General features: G+C 35.2%; 1 protein-coding gene across 2 annotated transcripts in view; it reads left to right on the top strand.

Moving 5' to 3' along the window:
* Positions 1–22,768, top strand: part of LIPI (lipase I) — a 57,885-nt gene that overhangs the window by 27,502 nt on the left and 7,615 nt on the right. For both annotated transcript variants that reach the window (XM_006153592.1, XM_006153593.1), the window contains 3 exons: positions 1,827–1,931; positions 3,881–3,992; positions 9,960–10,136. In XM_006153592.1, coding sequence (XP_006153654.1) covers positions 1,827–1,931; positions 3,881–3,992; positions 9,960–10,136 — 394 coding nt within the window. The remainder of the gene's footprint in view (positions 1–1,826; positions 1,932–3,880; positions 3,993–9,959; positions 10,137–22,768) is intronic.

Raw genomic sequence — 22,768 nt, forward strand, 5'->3', positions numbered from 1 at the left:
TCCTGCTGAAAGGTGAATTATTTAAATTTACTTAATCTGAATATGTTAACATTTTATGGAAAGATTATCTGTGAAGATGTGGTACAAAGAGAGTAAATATTTCATTTCCTACTAAATATTTTTAAGGTATTTAATAAAAGGAACTTGATCAATTGCCTTTTTATGTTCAATGTAGTGGGCAAATGTAATGGGTTTATGTTAGTCTTGATATAAAAAAGGATGTGATTATTTATTATAAAATTACATTTTCATTTTAAAAAAGTTTTAGCATTTTTGGCAGCACGAACTTTTTTTTTCTTAAATGTGAAGTTTTAGGAGCTAGTGGAGAGCTGTGAACCATGGTTCGCTTTCATTTGCTATCAGCAAGGAGACATGAATCATATGTGAGTCACACCTTCTAATTTGATACAGCTCGATAAGAGCAATTAAGCATCGCAGCTTCTGATAACAGAAGTCTGCTGTAGAAATGCATAGAGAAAATCATCTACATAAAAACAGAATGTTAGAACTGGGAAAAATATGAGATGCAGTCTGGTTGGGGGTTTCTAAAGAAAATATCAGACTCAAACATGTAAGAGTCAGGTCAATATCATGACAGATTCTTCCAAAAGTTTTTTTTCTATTTATTTATTTATTTTTGGAGAAGTTTTTGCTATAGGGCATGTGCGCTCACCAGACAGAGGGAGACAGAGAGACAGAAAGAGAGAAATCACCCCCCAGAGGGGATGGCCACGCCACAATCCCTTCTCCTCCATTCTCCTCTCGGGATCTTGGGTACGCATGCACATGCGCCTGGTGTCAGTTTCAGCTACTAAGTCCGGGACTCAAACCATGGTCAACTACATGGGAGTTCAGCGACATAGCCATTGCACTAACTGCTGGTTCCCCAAAAGTTTTTTCAAAGTCAGAGGCACTTGAGGAATGGCTAGTAATACAAAGGTTGAATGAAACATTAGGCAACCATTTTTCTTCAGCAGAAATAACTCATACTGAGAATTTCCGAGAGAGACGTGCACAATGCATTATGTATGATTACTGTTCTTTAAATCTTCAGTTAGAGATAATGTTTCTGGTTCCATATACTGAGAAAATATTGAAGAAATGGATACTAATACAGATTGCTTAAGGGCTTAACTGAGAACGAGAGTTAAACCTCTAAATTCTCAAGTTAGTTTTCATTTTACTATATTTGAATCTAAAATTTGGAGGTAACCATGTGTAAAGAAAGAAATACATGAAGCATCTGAAATATATATAAATACAAGTTGTAAATATTTTATATATAGTATACATAATACACATTCTATATGTACATATAATGTATCTGAAATATGCTTATTATAAACACAATATAAATCCTCCCTATCCTATCTATACACGTAGGATATATACTATATACATTTGCGTAACATGTCTATATATACATATTTATAGGAGAATTGAGAGTTGTATTACCAGAGTTAAATTGCATATCCATGTCTGCATGCAATCAATGAACTATTCTGAATTTACTAAAAGAGTTACAAGTAAAATTCATAATGTAATAGTAAAATCTGCTGCAAGTGGACTGTAGCCAAACAGAGTATTCTGAACTCCGCTAAGTTTATCAGGGAGTCGGTTTATTAGTTAATCCTAAACTAAAAAATTATTATTGTAATGAAAATGAACTGAATTCCACATTATTTGTAAACACTTTTTAAATTATAGTGATGATGTTACATATATTTATATAAATTATCTATCCTTTAGTAATTTCAGTGACTTGAAATATTTGTATGCTGTTTGATGGAAGTCCAATTTCTAACATTCTTTATCTTAAACATCAGGTTATCAAGCTGAACTTCGGAAAGAGGGTTTAAAAGAAAGAATGGAAGAAAGACCTTTTAGAACAACTGTGTTTTTGGATACTAGTGGCACAAATCCATTCTGTAGTAAGTTGTTAACATTTTAAACAACTGAATGAATTATTAGCTTTTTATACTTATCTACATCTTAGCCAAAATGTCCTTTGTACCCACTCAAACTCCATCATGCACTTTCAGGGAGATTTATTATTTGGTAGAGCCAGTTTGACAAGTTCAATTAAACTTTTTTTTTTTTTTTTTGATAAAAGAAACAGATACTTGGGTGATACTTTCCCAAATAAACAATCAACCTCTCCAGTCCCCAAATTTTCATAATTATCCCATTTACCCTGGTGGTATTTCTTGTCAAGTAGCCTAAGATATTTATCTCCACTATTATCCACTTGTGAGCTGAAACTAAACTATAGAAAGACAAAAAAAGGGCAAGTAAGTAATAATTTCCCCAATACATTGAGCATTAGCGACTTATAAAATGAAAAATAATTTCATAGAGAGGCCAGCAGGTGATGTAGTGGTTAAGGTGTTGGGCTCCCACACCTGTGGTTCGAGTCCCAGACCTAGTGACAAAAACAAAAAAAAACAAACAAACAAACAAACAAAACAAAAAAGAAACAAAAACCCTAAGTATTCACATAAAATTATTTTAAATAGTTATCTTTATGAGGTGGTATAAAAGAAAGTAAGATTATTCTGTTTAGACTTGAGAAGCTGGAAGTGGTTTATAAATGAAAATGAATTCTATACCTGGAGAATCTTACGGGGATAGTTCCAGTTATTGCCATTAACCTTGGTTACTGGGGAATTGTTATTTAAAAATACATTCTCAGAAGATATATTTAGGTCAGTCATTGTTAATGTTTTGCAGGTATAGTTGTTAAAAAATACATGTCAGCCTTAAGATACTGTTCTTTTAAACAGTAGAGATGTGTCCCATCATAGAAAATTAGTTCAGTTCACTTTTTTAATTAAAAATTCTATTGAGTTGACTTTAGATTCACATGCAGATATAAAAAATAATTCAGATAGATATTGTTTTGATTTTTTCAGTGGCCCTCAATTTTGTAACACTAAAGTGTGATATCACTAGGAGGATATTGTCATTGACATAATCTATGCTCCTTATTCAGATTCTACTATACACACGAGTGTGTGTGTGTGTGTAGTGTATTTAGCTCTATATGAATTAATCAGTATCCTTGAGGCTGAAAAAATACTGTACTACATTTTAATAATAGCATTTTGAGTAAGAATTATTATGAGGTTTATTCTCACAGTTATCCCTAAATAGCCAGTGAAACTGGGAACTACAATATGTTTATCAAGCAAATTTACCTGGAACTATTGATGAGAAAACCAAGGAAATTTATTATATTTACCTGAGATTTGCTATTTATAAAGAAGGGTTATTTAACTGACCCAAATTGTGATTTTATTTTTATCTGAGGACCAATTTGTATTCAGTAGCTACTTAGCTAACTCTTCAGTATACCTGACTGATTGGCAGAATTTTTCATTCCTTCTTTTTAAGACTAGTCAGAAATTATGGGACCAGCAGTTAGCATAATAGCTATGTCGCTGGACTCCCACGTAGTCGACAGTGCGTGGCTCGTGTCCCAGACCCGGTGGCTTAAAACTCACGCCGGGTGCACGTGCGTGTGTGCCCAAGATCCTGAGAGGAGAACGGAGGAGAAAGGATTGCGGCGTGGCCATCCCACCTGGGGGGTGATTTCTCGCTTTCTGTCTCTCTGTCTCTCTCTGTCTATCTGGCGAGCGCATGTGCCCTATAGCAAAAACCTCTTAATAAAAAAAAAAGACTAGTCAGAAATTGACAAAGAAGTAAAATATATTACTCATTTACCAAATTCTGTTCTGTGAAACTCTCAATATTATTTGCACATATAATATGGTCCTAGATTATGAAAACATATGTGTGTATATATGTATATTTGCACATGTATTTAAATAGAGCAAACTTAAAAATAATGTGAATTATGCTCTATGCTTTTGTTTTATAGCCTACTATTTTGTTCTCAGTATCATTGTTCTGGATAGAACTATGAAGAATGGCTATATTTCATTCAAATTATTGAACCAGCTTGGCATGGTTGAAGAACCCCGGCTCTATGAGTGAGTATAACTTAGTATTTTTTCCTTCTATAAATCAAACGTTTGCTTTCTTGTGTCTCTGGTTCAGCAATCCAAATACTATACCTTTTTCTATCCAGGGAGTCTTAAAACCATCAATTATGCTAATTTAAAAGGCTCCCATGTTTTATCTTCATTCTTTTATTTTACAGAGGAAAATACAAAATATTAAAGAGATGAATTGTCTTATTTATGTTACATAACTAGTGACTTACAAAAGTTAAAAGAGTGGAAGAAAAAAATCTTTCCTTTCTTTTGACTCACATTCTAATGTCTTTCCTAACCACCTCCTCATCTTCTGCTAGTCTTCAATTTTTTAGGCAACACCACTGTTCACAGAGATGTCAATTAATGTCTAAAGACTTTAGTCAAAAGTAACACAATTTTAGTATTTCAGAGAACTAGTCCCAGGCACAGGCTTCCAAATAATCAAAAAATGATTTGTTTCTCAAATTCTGTTTCGCTTTTTATGTGCGTACTTATGTATGTGCAGGTGTTTATGCATATTTGGAGTATGTATTGACTTTTCATTCCTTCTTTTTAAGACTAGTATCTAATATCGAATAATATTCTCATCTTGAGTTTGTGAATGTGTAAGCATGTGTTTAATAAGTTCTTAAACTAGGAAGTTACATTTTGCTTAAAAGTTGCATGCTACTATTAAATTTGTGACTTGCAATCTGTTATGTTACATTTCTAAAGCTATTAAATAATGGAATTGTTTTCACAAGGCCCACAGTAACCATGTCTAGTGATTACATAAAAGATATAGTTATTTATTGTGGTTGGGCCTACAGCAATTTGACTTTTTGACTGGTAATTGATCATCCTGGAATTTCAGGAGGCACAGCATTTACTACTGTCACGATTTAGGTAGTTACAGCCCCTGGATTGACTCCTTGACTAAACCTAATGTGCAGTGAACCTCGCGCCTGAGTACATAGTGACATCTAAACTTATCCAGTCATTAACTGTGACCCAGGAAAATGTCCCCACCTGCTTGTTTATTTGCACATCAGTATTACAATCAACGATAGTGAGGTAGTTAATATTCTACTATTATTGGCACTTAGTTAAAATCCAAAACAACATCAAAATATGAAAAGTAGCCATACTCATAATACACACAGTTCATTCAGTAGCCGAGTATTTCAAAGCTTGGAACCTATAAGAAAATAATCATAAAAGAGGTACATAATGGGAAAAATCAAGAGAACCTCTGTAACAAAGTAGCATAAGCCCATTCCATCATGGAATGCCATGGTCATCGTTAGAAATAATCTCCTGGGCTATACAAAAAAATATTTTTTATAAAAAATTTAAGATTAATACTTTTCAATATTAGGTTCTATAATTTAATTTACTAAAAGTAATAAAGGCATTGCAGGTCACTTAATAGGTGGGTAGAACTAGTCGCAAAAGTTATTATTGTCTTTTTTTTTTTTTTACTATCCCTCATTTAGCCAAAGAAGGCAAAAATAAAAAGAAATAAAAATTGGGACCAGAAGGTGGCATGGTGGTTGAGCTGGACTCCCACATGGCCAATTGCAGTTAGATTCCTGGACCCAAAGACTTGGAAATCACGCTGGGTACCTGTACTTGCATGCCCAAAATCCTGAGAGGAGAGTAGAGGACAAGGGATTGTGGCATGGCCATTCCCTAGGGAGGGTGAATGCTCTCTCTGTCTTTCTTGGCAAGCACAAACACCTGATGGCGAAACACATTAAAAAGGAAATAAAGAAAAAGAAAAGAAAGAAATCAAACCAGAACTTCCATGCAAATTCTTAACTTACTTTAGGACGTGTCTTTATGTTTGTCAGTATTTAGGGAGATTTTTAAGCCCTTTTCACCTGATTTTGAACAGCAACCACATGTGTTATTTTCATAAATAATACTGTTCCATAATAGTTCATTCCCTTACCTTGCTTCAAATTGTGAATGTTTATGTATATACATGATTTACTGTTTATTTTTGTTAGAAATATGCTTTTTAGCTTTCAAGCTAATTCACTTATTCAACAAATTATTCATTGCCAGTCTTATTCAGCCTTTACAATGGGGACCCAAATTTAATAGACAGTGTTATTCTCAGTAAGGTTAAAGAATGCTAGAAGAGGGACCAGCAGTTAACATAATGGCTATGTCGCTGGACTCCAATGTAGTTAACCGCAGTTTGAGTCCCAGACCCGGTGACTTAAACTCACGCTGGGTGTGTGTGTGTGTATGTCCAAGATCCCTAGAGGAGAAGGGATTGGGGTGTGACCATCCCCCCTGGGGGGTGATTTCTCATTTTCTGTCTCTCTGTCTCTGTCTTTCTGGTGAGCACACGCGCCCTATAACAAAAACCTCTCCAAAAAAAAAAAAAAAAAAAAAAAAAAAAGAATGCTAGAAGAGACTAATGGATAATGACAGCTCTGAGTAGTAAGATATTTAATAAAAAAAAATTAATATGCTTTGGGGCACAGAGGAGAAGCAAGGAAGCAAGTGAAGATAAGGTAATGCACACAGGAATCAGAAGGCATTTTCAAGGCATGGAGATAGGAACGTACTTATTGTACATTCAGCAAAAGCATGTGGACAGCTGTCCCAGAGCAGTTGTTTCAGTCTTGTTCAGATGCAACAAAACTGTCCAGATTTACTTTACAAAACATATTCTTTCTGAAAACCATGAAAGAATGATATGGTTTATTTAAACATTTGAATTAGTGCATTTTCGCGAAGGAATATAAAACAGGGGAACATATACACAAGTGTTTTATTCTATCTAAGCCTGGCCAATGATTTTACTGCTTTTCTATTATTAATTACTTGTGAATACATCTAATCATACTTTGGGATTTAAATGACCTCTTAAAGGCATGGAGAGTCAGAGAATTTTAAATTATCTTTTATTTTCCTTTTCAAAATTAGAACAAGGATATTAGTCACTGTAGAAAATACATAATATTATACAGTAAAGTTGAGACTCATAATTATATCGTCCAGGAGTACCCACACTTACCATCTGGTTTATAACATTCTTTCACCTCTTCTTTTTCCTTCTTTTCTCCTCTTCCTTCTTGTATGTCCCATACATAACAGATATTATTATTTTTAAAGAAAGAATAGGATGTTTTTGTACATGTGTTCTGTATCTGTACTTTAATACCTCCTCTTCCTTCTTGTATGTCCCATACATAACAGATATTATTATTTTTAAAGAAAGAATAGGATGTTTTGTACATGTGTTCTTTAATACTTAACGCCAAAGGTGTAACTAAAAGTTACTTAAATGTCCTAAAATGAGACCACATATATTAATATGCCAATATAGAATTTTAAACAGGGACATTCAATAGTGAATATAAGTTAAAATGATTCCCTAGATGATAAAGCAATAGGGAGATCAGATGGACCAAAACTGGAGCTAGGAGTTCTCAGAGGTGGTTATTGCAATAGTTATATGAAAGATTATGGGTCCTGTCCCAAGTCGGTGGAACTGGAAAAGCAGGATGAAATAGATCCTGGAGATGTTTTAGACTTTAGAAAAGATGTGTAATATGTTCTTTTGTTTCCTGGAAGACGTGAAAGTGAAGGAAAGAAGTTAATCTAGAGTAACTTCAGTTTTGTGCCTGGTGACCATGTAAATGATTGTGTCTTTCTGCTGAACTAGGAGAGAATCCAACTCTGTCATTCAGTAACAGTTCTTACGAATGTCTGTGGGCCACTAGTCTGTGGTGTCACTAGCTATTTTTGTGGACATTTAGGTTTAGAACTGAATGTCCAGGAGTCTCTGCCCTGCATCATTCCAGGGACCAACAAAGCAGAGATCCTGAAGCAGGAGGGAGCATGACTTACTTTGGGAGCTTTTAGGAGTTCAGTATATTTGAGAGTTGAGAAAGGGAAATCAAGAGAGAGATGAGAGAAAGAGAGAACTTAGATATTGCAGAAACTAGAATTCAGTTATTTCCTGGACTTTTGGTAAAGATCAAGTGTAGAAGATGGAATTCCAAAACCAGGTTTCGGGACTTATGTTTCTCTTCTGGATAAATAAAAACCTCTGTAACACATTAGTTGGGGAGTCTGATTAAGGACAAGATTAGATTTTTGTTTTGGAAGAATGGTTTGACCAATGAGGGAAAAGATGGGATGCTATTGAAATAAGATATGTAAGAAACGATGTGTCCTAGGACACAGAGTTTGCAGAGATGAAAAAGTGAGGGTAAGTTCAAAGTGGATTCAAGATATTTCATAGATAATGTCAGTAGGAACTTACGACAGATTGAATGTAGAGGGTCAAAGAGAGGATGATGTTAAGTCTGAATTCTAGCTTGACTTGTGCTTAGGTAGTAGTACCATAAATTTGTAAATTTTAGTTTGTGGGTTTAAACATCTATCTATCTATTTATTTTATTTGTAAAAGGTGTTGGGAGAATGACTCATTTAGATTTAAACCTACTGAGTTTAGGCATCCTTGAGATATCCTAATGGGTATGATACATAAAATAAAAGTGAATATATGAGGGGTCTTCAAACAATTCATGGAAACTATCAATTATGAAAAAAATCTATGTATTGATTTAAAAATATTGTTTATACCATATAAAAATATTTTTCCATGAACTTTTTGAAGTCCTCTCATATATGCCTGGAACTCAGCTGTAGACTTCAGCTAGAGGAAGCACAAGCTGCTGATTTGATCATCCACTGAAGTGGATGTGCATTTGTGGGAGAGTTGTGGGAGAAGGTGTAGGTATGCTACATTTGAAGTTATCTCAGGAATCTGTTGGAAAGACAACAGAGATGTGGTATGACTCACAGTCTGGGGTAGAGGAGGAGGTTGCCTTGCCAGTTGGAGCAAATATGGACTTCGAGGGGGAATGATCCATCCTTTTTTGGGCTTGGCTGCTGCAAGGAATCAAAAGAGATCAAGGACAACAGCAAGATGGAGGCCTTGCAAGGTCCCTGCTGTTGCTCTTCAGCTGTGCTAGGTGTGATGCTCACCTTTGCTTAACAAGTTGTCTGTAAACAAGAGCTTCTGATTTCTGTCCTATAAAAACAAATGAACAAACAAAAAACAACCCAAGAGCTTCTTTCAACAGCCTTTTCAAAAAAATCTTCTTATGTCCTCTCCTCTCTTCCTTTCTTTTCTCTTCCTTTACCTTCCCCTTCTCCCTTCTTCCTCATCGTCCTCCTTCTTCCCTCTATTTTCTTCTAGTTTATCTAATGATACAAAGGACAGTAGACCATGTAAAGTTTCTCTGTGGATCAGGCTGGTCCATGTTACATAAATGACTCCAGGGACCCACAGTTGTGGCACATGGGGAAGAGGGATTGAGCAGAATGTTGAGAGAGCCTTTGTGACTGTACGTACACTCCACTGGTATATCCATTACCTGCATGACTTTGGGGAAGCCACTTATGTGCTCTGTTTCCTCAACTGTAAAACAGTAATATTCATAGTACCGAATAAAAGTTAATGAGTTAAATGAGACCAAATATGTGCAGCTTTATTACAATTCTGAACATAGTAAATGTTCAAGAAATTCTACTCATTAACTACCTTTATTTTTTCTTTTGAACCTTAGGCTCTTATAAATTATTCCATTAAATAAAAATTATCTAATAAAATGGGACATAACACAAAAAGTTATCCAAGCACCTAGTTTGTTTCAGAAATGTAGTCATTGTTGAAGAGTTAAAAAAAATACGATCTGGACTCCTTGGAAAGATAAAAATATCTAAATTATTTCCCAGAATGCATACCCAAAATATTTCTTTATGGGAATGCTTGTTATTATTATTAATCATTGTAATTTTAATGTAGTTATATAAATAACTACAGATATTTCATTGAATCATTTCTCTGTAGGATTATTCTCTGTGTCTTGTCTTAGTAGAATTAAATACATTTTAGAATTAAATTATGTTTCAAATTATTAACTAATAAGTGTATCAAATTTTGTTTAGGAAGAACAAGCCATTTGATAAACTTCAAGAAGTCAAGATTCTTGCTCAGTTTTTCAATGATGTTGTAAACATTTCGAGCATTGGTTTGACATATTTCCAGAGCTCAAATCTGCAATGTCCCTCATGTAAATACCAGATACAGAGTCTCATGTTAAAATCGCTTACATTTCCAGAAAGGTAAGAAAAATAAATTTGGACATGTTATACTCAGACTTGAAAATACCAGTTTTTTTTCAAATATCTGTTCTTATATATTTCAGCCTATATTTTTACATAAATATTAGTATATCAAAGAGGTATAAAATGCATTTGTCTGGCTTGAGTAAAATTTATTTTGGAATCACTTTATCCAAATAAAGAAAAAAAAACACATGCTAACATTTCATAAGATACGACTATATATATATATATATATATATATAAATTCACAAGCATGGTTCAAAATCGTTTTATACAATGCTTTAGATGAGGTGTAATGGCTGAATTCTATAATGAAACCCATAGTCTCAGAGGATGGAAGTCATCATGGCTTTCAATGATCCTATGATCTCTTTTTCCCTTCCATCCTTGATACATTTAGTTGGGAAGGTAAAAATGTTCAATGTCATCTGCTATATCTAAAATTCTATAGGTTGCTGGGGATTTGGCCCCAAGAATATGCTGACCATGAGGTTCTCGGGGAGAAGCTGACTCTATGTTTTAGTTTTATGGTCACCTATTCTGGTTTGTCGGTTACACCACAAATATCTCCATTCATATTAAAATGACACCACTCTGACTGGGTACCATGTTCATGGAGAGAGAAGCTCTGGCTGTGTTTTTCTCAGCCCATTTAATATGGTCTTCTTTGTGTCATGTCTTCACAACCAAAGGGGATTTCCATTATCTTTGTCCTCTTTGTAGCAATAAACATCTTTGCCATAGAGTACCTCACACATCTGTCAACAGCAGCACTGTGAGAGCATTAAAAATCAGGAAGGAGCTCCTTTGATCATTTGACAGTTGGGACTGAGAGTTGTTCCAACAGTGAGCATCCCTGAGAATCGACAGAAAAGGATTATGGATTGCTAGAAATTACTCTTCTGTTGATTATGATGCTTCCTCGTTATGTCTCTTTACGTTCCTGTTATATGTCCAATTTTCCAATAACCTCCCCAAACATGTTGAACATAGCAAATAAGAATTTGTGCCGACTAAAAGAAAAAAATGATACATGAATAAAAATACACATTTAAATGAGGTTTATATCAGCAGAAAGGATTTAGAAAAAATATTTGAAGTGTAAGTCCTAACTCAGTTTAGAACTTTAGGTATGATCATATTTAGTCATTTCAAAGTCAATAAGTAAGATGCCATTAAATATGGCAAAAAAAAAGGGGTGACTAGATTATTCTTTGCCATTGATTGAAATTCTTACTGAAATACTGAAAATATAAGGACATTTTCAGCAATAACATCGCAATATAATCTCCTACTCACATATATTAGAGAGGCGGGGAAGTCATCTATTGAACTGGAGTTGTAAGATTTTTAATCTCTGGCTGATGGATGTATTATTTTAAATATGCAACCCCCCCAACATAAAAATAGAAATAATATGTGCAGTCCTCCGAAACTGGCTTCTAACGAGGTCAAGGCTGTGCACCATTATATCCCCCTAATCTCCCTGTCACTACCTTTCCAAATGTAAAGCAGGTAAGTATGAGTGAAGTCTAGAACTTGTAGTTTTGCATCTGTTGTTTATTGAATTAAAACTTACAAGGTTCATGTGACCCAGGAACAGTCTTCTCCCCATATATCATAAACAACAAGAGAAATCAAGAATTTCTTCCTCAGTCCAGAAGCAGCATTCAATGTAAATCTCCATCAGACGCCGGATGGTCAGTTAAAATATGTGTACAGAGAACTGCTTACAGGCTCAAAATGCAAGAGGAATTTAGTCCTATACATCTGGACAGTAAGAGAGGCCATGAATAATCCACTCAGTGCATATTGGTAAAGTCTGGGGGAGATACACCTCTCATCACTTAAGCGAAAGTGAACAGAAAAAATACAACAATGAAAATGAAAAAGGCCCTAATCAGTATAGGTAACACAAGAAAGAAAGATACAGCAGTAAGAATTTAGAAATACAGTAGACTTCTAAAAAATATTGTAACAAGAAATAGTAGGAAGTTACATAAAGTATTGCTTGGTATTCCTGAGAGTATTTCGGAAAACAAAGATCTGTAAAATAACAATGGAGAAGGGTCGGCAGGTGGCATGGTGGTTAAGGATGCTGGACTCCCACACGGCCGGACTGGGGTTCAAGGTCTGCTCCACGCTTTATGCTCTCTCTTGTTCTCTCACTCTGTCCTTCTCGGGTCAAATTAAAATAAATAAATAAAGTTAAATAAAGTAATTCTTAAAAAAAAAAAAAAAAGAACGATGGAGAGTGAGATGATAAGGCAACTAGTTGCTGTTCAAAGGGAGTTGTCTAAATGAAAAAGCAAAAACTAGAATTGGGCCAGCCAGGTGGTGTGGTAGTTAAGGCAGCTAGATCCCACGTGGCCGACTGCATACACTTGGCAGCATGAGAAATACTCAGGGCATCTGTGTGTGTGCGCCTAGAATCCTGAGAGGGGAGTGGAGGAGAAGGACTGTGGAGTGGTCATTCTCTTTGGTGGTGCTTTCTCACTTTCCTTTCTCTGCCTCTCTCCAGCAAGTGCACATTCCCTATATCAAATTGTTAAAAAATAAATAAATAAAAACTTAAGTCAACACCAACATTAAAAACAGACAAGAGTAGATTTGATCAATCATGTAGAAAATATATTTTGAAATAATCTACAGAATAAGAAAACATTAATAATTGAGAAGATTTGGTAATAGTTATGGAAAAAAATGATTGAAATGTAAAATGTAGATAAGCAATGTTGCTGAAGAGACACAGAAAGAAGAGAGGAACAAACTTGCACATGAGTTACAAGAAAATTCTCTGGACTGAGGGAAATAAGATGCAGATCTCAAAATGGAAAAGATGAGCTAAAACCCAGAAAGCTAGAAAAGACATAAACATTTAGACCAGTCTTATCAAGTTTATTTTCAAAATTTGATGATAAAGATAATTCTTCAAATATTCACAGAAGTCTTCAGGAAGTGGAAGAGTCAATATTGTAGCAACAGTAATTCTTAGTCAACGTACTTACACATTCATCATGACTTCAGTCGAATACTAAAGGACATATTGCTTGACCCTCCTGATTAATATGGAATTACAAGTACTAAAATGAACCAAGAAATAATGAGTATAATATTTACAATTTTGTGAATCAAATTAGAGATGTAGACATTAGCAAAAGAATGTCAATGCAGTATAATGGAACAAATAAAAAATTCCAAAACAGAACTTTGTAGATAATAAAAACAGCATTTTAAATAATGAGACTAGAATTGATGACTGAAAACTGAAAAATAATTTGATATTTTATATTATATATCAAAATTACTTTAGGTATAACAAACTATTAAATATAAACTGTAAACAAACAAAAAGAAGAAAATATAAGCAAATGTTTACTTGTGCTTACATGCCCAAAAATCTCAAAAGGAGAGAGGTGGAGAAGAAGGGACCACAGTAATGCCACAGCGTTACCATACCCGGGGGGCACTTTCTCACTTTCCCTCTCTCTTTTTCTCTTCCTTTCTCTGTGTCTTTCTCCAGCAAGTACGTGCACTCTCTGGCAAATTTTTGAAAATTAAAGGAACTAGTAGTTAATAGTCATAGCTGAAGATGTTTAACCACAATAGTATTCAAATAAATTAAAATAAAGGCAATGAATTATAATGTATCTCTTTGCAAGTTGGAAAAAATAATCTGTTATTGATGTTATAAGAAGTTGCCATACCATTTCTCTGCTCGTAGATATGTAAAGGTGCATGTACCAAGACCTCCCGAATGTTAATTCTTCTGATCCATTATTCTCTTGTCTGGAATTTATCTGTGAGAGAATAGTATAAGGTAATATGTGACAGCCTCAGCCCTGCAGGGAGAATGCCCTGGTTTGAATTCCACTTCAGCTAGGGACTAACTCATTGATTTCGGATAAATTAATTAGTCTTTCTGTGCCTCACTTTCCTTATCTGAAAAGTGGAAGTCAAAACAGTCTATAGACTGGCTAAGAAAGTTAAATTATATAATTTTATTAAAGATGTAAAATGTTATCTGATGTATTCTAAGCAAATGTGTTTCAAGTAGATAAAGGAAATAACAGAAATGCATGAAAATATTTGTACATAAGAAAAAATACAGTTTAATTTGTAATGCTGAAAATGTAAAAATAGGATAACTGCTCTAAAATGGGGCAATTGATAAATTGATTATGGAATACCTATACTATGAAATGTTAGATAATCATTAAAATGGCAAAATTATAACAACGTAATGGTTAATGACTCAATTTTTTTCCCAAAATACAATATGTATATATTCTATAACTAGAAAAAACTTAAATGATTTTTTATAAAGACTTTGATGAAAACAAATTAAATTTGTACAAAAACAATTTTGTAGCTTTAACTCAATTGTCTTATTTTATGTTAACTTCCCTAATTAGCTTAACTGCATTTAATCCAATAGTTTTCAGATCCTTTTGAAAATTTTATACATGATATTTTGAGTCAATGAGGGCAAGTATTTGATAGGAACAGACAAAAACTGTCTTTAATTAAGAGAATAACATCAGAAAAACAATTTATGGCTGCATTAGTTATGCTAGCATATTTAACATTTCATTTTTGTGCGCTAATTTGCTTGGGTAAAAGTACAAAGTACTTTAAGAAAACATAGGAATTGGAACTTAGAACTCTGAAATGTGTTTAAATATAGGAAATTTGGAAAAACTTCAACTACTTTTTAATGAGACTAGAATTGATGACTGAAAACTGAAAAATAATTTGATATTTTATATTATATATCAAAATTACTTTAGGTATAACAAACTATTAAATATAAACTGTAAACAAACAAAAAGAAGAAAATATAAGCAAATGTTTACTTGTGCTTACATGCCCAAAAATCTCAAAAGGAGAGAGGTGGAGAAGAAGGGACCACAGTAATGCCACAGCGTTACCATACCCGGGGGGCACTTTCTCACTTTCCCTCTCTCTTTTTCTCTTCCTTTCTCTGTGTCTTTCTCCAGCAAGTACGTGCACTCTCTGGCAAATTTTTGAAAATTAAAGGAACTAGTAGTTAATAGTCATAGCTGAAGATGTTTAACCACAATAGTATTCAAATAAATTAAAATAAAGGCAATGAATTATAATGTATCTCTTTGCAAGTTGGAAAAAATAATCTGTTATTGATGTTATAAGAAGTTGCCATACCATTTCTCTGCTCGTAGATATGTAAAGGTGCATGTACCAAGACCTCCCGAATGTTAATTCTTCTGATCCATTATTCTCTTGTCTGGAATTTATCTGTGAGAGAATAGTATAAGGTAATATGTGACAGCCTCAGCCCTGCAGGGAGAATGCCCTGGTTTGAATTCCACTTCAGCTAGGGACTAACTCATTGATTTCGGATAAATTAATTAGTCTTTCTGTGCCTCACTTTCCTTATCTGAAAAGTGGAAGTCAAAACAGTCTATAGACTGGCTAAGAAAGTTAAATTATATAATTTTATTAAAGATGTAAAATGTTATCTGATGTATTCTAAGCAAATGTGTTTCAAGTAGATAAAGGAAATAACAGAAATGCATGAAAATATTTGTACATAAGAAAAAATACAGTTTAATTTGTAATGCTGAAAATGTAAAAATAGGATAACTGCTCTAAAATGGGGCAATTGATAAATTGATTATGGAATACCTATACTATGAAATGTTAGATAATCATTAAAATGGCAAAATTATAACAACGTAATGGTTAATGACTCAATTTTTTTCCCAAAATACAATATGTATATATTCTATAACTAGAAAAAACTTAAATGATTTTTTATAAAGACTTTGATGAAAACAAATTAAATTTGTACAAAAACAATTTTGTAGCTTTAACTCAATTGTCTTATTTTATGTTAACTTCCCTAATTAGCTTAACTGCATTTAATCCAATAGTTTTCAGATCCTTTTGAAAATTTTATACATGATATTTTGAGTCAATGAGGGCAAGTATTTGATAGGAACAGACAAAAACTGTCTTTAATTAAGAGAATAACATCAGAAAAACAATTTATGGCTGCATTAGTTATGCTAGCATATTTAACATTTCATTTTTGTGCGCTAATTTGCTTGGGTAAAAGTACAAAGTACTTTAAGAAAACATAGGAATTGGAACTTAGAACTCTGAAATGTGTTTAAATATAGGAAATTTGGAAAAACTTCAACTACTTTTTTTTTTTTTTTGCTAGAGGGCATGTGTGCTGGCAAGAGTGAAACAGAGAGAGGGAGGGAAGGAGAGGAGAAAGCAGCCCCATGGAGAATAGTCACATGACAATCCCTTCTCCATCTCTCCTTCCTTTCAGCATTTTGGGCATGCAAAGCAATGGAATGTTTTCCAAGTCTGGGTCTGGGACTCAAACCACAGGGTGGGCCATGTAAGACCTAGCTGCTTTATCCACCAGTCATGGAATCAGTCCAGCGTTACATTTTCAGTTTGTTCAGCCACACTGAAACTTATCCCCTACCCTCAGTAACCAACCCTTTGTTTTTCCCGAGTTGTCACATGATGCGGTCTGGGTCCAGAGTAATGTTGAGAGGGGATACAAAATGAGAACTCCAAATGATAGCAGCAGTGTTTCTGTGTGTGTCAGCTTTGTTTCATAGAAGAATAAAGTGATTGCAGGCGACTAATAATGATCACTTCTCTTATAAAATACTGCTAGACTCACTATAGGACAAAAACATAATGCCTAGATATTTATAGAAACTCAACATTTTAATTATCATATTATGGGGCAATATATTTTTATTCATACTTGACTTCTAACAGTATTTGTTTTAAATTGGTATTTTTTTCCTTGAGTCCCATTATATAAGAATCATTTTTTTAAGAGAGATTTTTGGTATATGGTGTGTGATCTCGATGGAGAGAAAAAGAGTGACAGAGAGACAGAAAGCGAGAAATCACCCCACGCCCTGGGGGGATGGCCATGTCGCAATCCTTTCTCCCCCATTCAGCTCTTGGGATTTTGGGCATGCATGCACATGCACCCAGCATGAGTTTAATCCACTGGGTTTAGGACTTGAACTGCGATCGACTATGTGGTAGTCCAGCAACATAATAATTACATCATCTGTTGGTCCCATAAGAATTATGTAGACATATTAATAATTAAGATATGTTCTCTCCTTAATCTGTCTGTTTGTTGTTTTGACATAATTCTAGATCATAATTGTGTAACTAAACAATGTGATCACACAAAATTTCAAGTTTCATCATGAGAACTTCAGTACCTATATATATATATTATTATTATTTTTTTTTTGGAGAGGTTTTTGTTATAGGGAGCGTGCGCTCGCCAGACAGACAGAAAGAGACAGAGAAACAGAAAGCGAGAAATCACCCCCCAGGGGGGATGGCCATGCCACAATCCCTTCTCCTCTATTCTCCTCTCGGGATCTTGGGCATGCACGCACACGCGCCTGGCGTGAGTTTTAAGCCACCGGGTCTGGGATGCGAACCACGGTCAACTACGTGGGAGTCCAGTGACACAGCCATTACGCTAACTGCTAGTCCCCAGTACCTATATTTTTACTACTTTGAAACTTAAATATAATTATTACATGGCCAATAATCAATACAACTTTCTACAAAACTTGATTAAAATACATTACAAATGTGTATACTATATTTAACAATCAATCCTTCTTGTCCATAAAATGGTTGCTCTTCTTTCTGTATTTGTCTTATAATTTGTTCTATACATTTTCATGAGAATAATATATGTTAAGTATATATTTGGTTCATAGCAATGCTCATTCTCTCATTTTTGTTTTTTTTCCCCTTCCTTGATCCGTCCCCAATTTAACTTTTCTTATTATATTTCCTTTTATCTATACATACACAGCTGAAGCAATAGTTTGATTAAACTAATACTTATATAAAACTGATTCATCTTTTATTAAAATAATTAATCAATAAAATGCCTTATTCTCAGTACTTCTATGAAATCATGTGATTCCCTAATTATTATGAACATTTTATTTATTACTATTGTTACATTCTAAACCTCTTATCAAGACTGTTCACTTCTGCCACACTGCCCCACTCTTATGTCTGCAATGATCAATATGATCACCCATGACGGTTGTTGATGGTATTCAAAGACTTGAGGCCAGACCAAGAAATTTAGAAAAAGAAATCTGCATTGATTGTAATTTTATCTCATGGGTGGAATTTATCTTTTGTGTTATTTGTCTCAAACTTAGTGTAATCTTCCCTTTAAAGAAATAGTGGAGAAGGAAGGAATTTCTAGTTTTTCTATTTTCAAGCTGCACATCTTTGGGACCAGCAGATGGTATCCTGGTTACATCACTGGGCTCCCATGTAGTCGACCACAGTTCAAGTCTGGACCTGGATCTTAATACTCACGCTGGGCACATGTGCATGTGTGCCCAAGATCTCCAGGAGAGATTGGTGGAAAAGAGATTGCAGCATGGCCAGCCCCTCTGTGGAGTGAATTTCTTCACTTTCTGTCTCTCTGTCTACTCTCTGGCGAGCAGACATACCCTACAGCAAAATCTCTCTTTAAAAAGAAAATAAAAAAGATGTATATCTTTGATAACACATGGTTTAAGAGAAAATATCATGTTTTTGGGATTGAAAAATACTTTGAAGATATGGATATTAAGAAGATATCTCAGCACCAGCAGATGACATAGCAGTTAAGTTGCTGGACTCCCATGTGGTTGACCAGAGTTTGAGTCCTGGACCTGGTGGCTTGAAACTCATACAGGGCCCATATGTGTGCATGCCTAAGATCCCGGAAGGAGAGTGGAAGAGAAGGGGTTGCTGCATGGACATCCTTCTGGGGGAATGAGTTCTCACTTTTCCTCTTACTTTATCTGTTTCTCTCTTTTTCCAGTGAGCACATATGCTCTAAGGCAAAACCCTCTAAAACAACAACAAAAAAGAATATATCACTTGGGGGGACAGCAGGTGGCATGATGGTTAAGGCACTGGACTCCCACATGTCTGTGGCTCGAGTCCTGGACCTGGCAGCTTGCTTTCTCACTTTCTCTTGCTCTCTGTCTCTCACAGCCTCTCTCTGGTAAGTATTATTAAATAAAAATGTTAATAATAAAAAATCTTTCTTTTTTTTGAGAGTTTTTTGCTATAGGACGTGTGCACTCACCAGAAAGACAGAGAGAGACAGAGAGACAGAAAGAAATCACCCCCCAGGGGGATGGCCACACCACAATCCCTTCTTCTCCATTCTCCTCTTGGGATCTTGGGCACGCATGCACATGTGCCCAGTGTGTGCATGCCACTGGGTCCAGGACTTGAACCGCAGTCAATCACGTAAGAGTTCAGTGATCTAGCCATTACACCAACTGCTGGTCCCTAAAAAATAGAATCTTTTTTTTTTTTTGAGAGAGGTATTCACTATAGGGCTCGTGCGCTTGCCACACAGACAGTGAGTGAGAGAGAGACAGAAAGAAATCACCCCCCAGGGGGATGGCCACACCACAATCCCTTCTTCTCCATTCTCCTCTTGGGATCTTGGGCACGCACGCACACGCGTCCGGCGTGAGTTTTAAGTCACCAGGTCCGGGACGCAAACCGCGCTTGACTACGTGGGAGTCCAGCGACATAGCCATTATACTAACTGCTGATCCCCCAAAATAGAATATTTTAAAAAGATAACCCTTAAAAAATTTCTGTGTATTAGTGAATTGCTTTCTATATTGATAAATAGTAGTAAATACATTTATTTAGCTTCTACAAATTCCATGTGTTATTCTTACACACCTTGCAGCAACCCTATGAGGTATTTTCCTTGTTTTATTGGTAAGGAAATAGATGCTCAGATGTGGCAAATAAAGTATTTAAGGCTTCTCATCTAAGTACCTTCTCAATGATTTTAAGTCAGACTTTCTCTTAGGTTTTTAATTTGTTAATTTCCTTTTCCTTTTTCTTTTCATTTTTTCTTTGTTATGGTTGTTGCTATAGGGTATGCATGGTTGACCTAGAGAGAGACAATGAGAAAATACCCTCTGGGGGGGGGATGGCCATACTGCAATCTCTTCTCTGCCATTTCCACTTAGATTTTGGGTAGGCACACATGCATGCCCAGTGCATTTTTTTTCTCGAACCATTCAGTTGTCCATGAGCAATACAGCTGCCTTAGTTACCATGCCATCTGGGTGGCCCAGTTGCTACTATTTTCATAATATCAAAAAAAAAATATTATCTAACATAGTCAAATTTATACATGGCAGAACATTTGAAATTTTAATTCATCTGTGATCTTTTAGCTAAGAGAATGACTGCTAATATTTTGTCACATTTAAAGCATGTATGTTAAAGTTGAGTCATACATGCAATTCTTTACATAATTTTATAAGCAGAGTTTCTGTGTATAATCATGAAGCCTATTCATTGCGTTAGGTTCGAGATTCACTGCTCCTGTGGCAAACAATATGAATGCAGTATGCCTGGACCTGTGCTTCACTAAAGCCTAGGTTAAGAGCTTTTATTTTTTTTAAGTATAATGGCTACATTGTATTTCATCTTTTGGCAAATATTCAACCAAGTTTATTGTTGTATTCTTAGTTTCCTCCAAATGTTTAGTTACTAAAAATGGTGACTGTGCACAGGTAACTATTTGCCTTTTCTGCTTTTGGTCATAGGGCTCTTGCCAGAGAGAAAAAATGAAAAAGGGAGAGAGGAGAGAAGAAAGTACCCCTTCAGTGGGCCATGGTCACGTCACAGTCCTTTTTCCTCCATTTCTCCATCCCATTAGGATTTGGGGCACACATACACACACACACCTGGCATGTCTTTCAAGTGGCAGGGATTGGTTCTAGAACCATTGTCAGTCATGTGAGATCTGACTTTCGGTGCATAGCACTTAATCACTACAGTGGGGGGGTCACCGCAACTACTTGCATTTCAAACAATTTTCTTGTTATATGTGTCAACACATTCTTGGAAGATGTGTCAAGGAGGAGAAATATTTTCAAATCTTCCACCTTACCCCATGATGTTCAAATCTTGATGCAAAGTGTTGGTGAGTTGATAAGGCAGTCATTGTTCTCTACATGCGTTTCAGATTTTAAGTTGCTTAGTATGAGGAAAGAGCAAAGGGCAAGGTTTTCTTATTCATGTTTTACATAGACAAAATGCTATACACCTTTCATTCACAGGGTAAGTAAGAGATAGGGTGGAGTCATTGGGCTATGCTTCAAGATCAGAATAATCAATGATATTTTAATTTTATGTGAAATTTAAATAATGGATAGACTCCTAAAATTTACTAAATTTATGAAGTTTGGATGCAACCGGTTTTACTGAGAACAACAAAACAAGACAACTATTAATAAAACTGAAATACATTTTGTGAATGCTTAGCAAAGCTCAATGTTCTATACTGGCTGGAGATGCTTAGATGAATGTGTGCTTTAACTTCAATTATCTAGGTAACTGCTGTAACCATCTAGCTTTTCAAAACTATTTAGATCTGTCCACAGAGATAATGTGCAATTAATGAGAATTAGCACTGCCACATTATTGGGAATGTGGGTTGTAAAAATGTGATGGCTTCTGGTCCAGATTAAATTGTGCATGTGCTCATAAGTAATTTCCTGTCTGTAACCAGCTGTGATCGAGAACATGCACAGCTCTCCTCCCAAACACTTTACTAGAGTATGGCCTTAGAATTCAGTAGGATGAGGAAGATACTCATAATAGAGGTGACCTGGGATGACTTCTGGAAAAAGGTCAGACTAAAAGCTTCTTTTAAAAAAATTACTCAACGGGACCAGCAGATGGCATTGTGGTTACATTGCTGGACTTGCACATTGTTGACCAGAGTTCAAGTCTTGGACCTGGTGGTTTGAAAATCATGCCAGGTGTGTGTGTGTATGTGTGTGTGTGCGTGCACACTCATGCACACATGTGAATGTGCCCAGGATCGTAGGAGGAGAATAGAGAAGAAGGGATTAAGGTGTGACCACCCCAACTGGGGAGTGATTTCTCACTTTCTTTCTCACTGTCTTTGTCTCTCAGGCAAGAGAATATGCCCTATGGCAAAAACCTCTTAAAAAATTACTTAACAGAAAGAAAATAATCTATGAAAGAAATTATTTAATAGTGAATTTTACTTTTTGGCATACAGTTCTATGAATTTTGAAAACTATAGTAAGTCATGTAACCACTGCCACAATCAAGATTCAGGACATTTCTGTCAATCACAAAAACTCCCTAGTGTTGCCCCTTGGGTTTCAACCTTACCCCTACCACCCTTCATCTTTTCCAGATACTGTAGAAATGGAATTGCTTGTACATGGCCTTTTACATATGTCCTCTTTCCTTAGCCACATACATATATAATGTGTCCCTGTTCCTGCTTATACAGATGGGATGCTGTTGGTGGACAGTCTTCCATTCTTTGCATATATCCACTGGAGGATACATGGTCTGTTTGCGGGTTCGGTTGTTCGTGAATAAAGCTGACATAAATATTTGCACACAAGATTTTTGGGAACATAAATTTTCATTTATTTTGGTTAAATACCTAGAAATGGGATTGTTGGATTGTACGTAATTGTGTGTTTAATTAAGAAATCACCAGGCCATTTTCCAAAGTCTGTTTTCCTTCTCTATCA

Source organism: Tupaia chinensis, unplaced genomic scaffold, assembly GCF_000334495.1.
Source record: "Tupaia chinensis unplaced genomic scaffold, TupChi_1.0 Scaffold000382_1, whole genome shotgun sequence".
Lineage (NCBI taxonomy): Eukaryota > Metazoa > Chordata > Mammalia > Scandentia > Tupaiidae > Tupaia > Tupaia belangeri.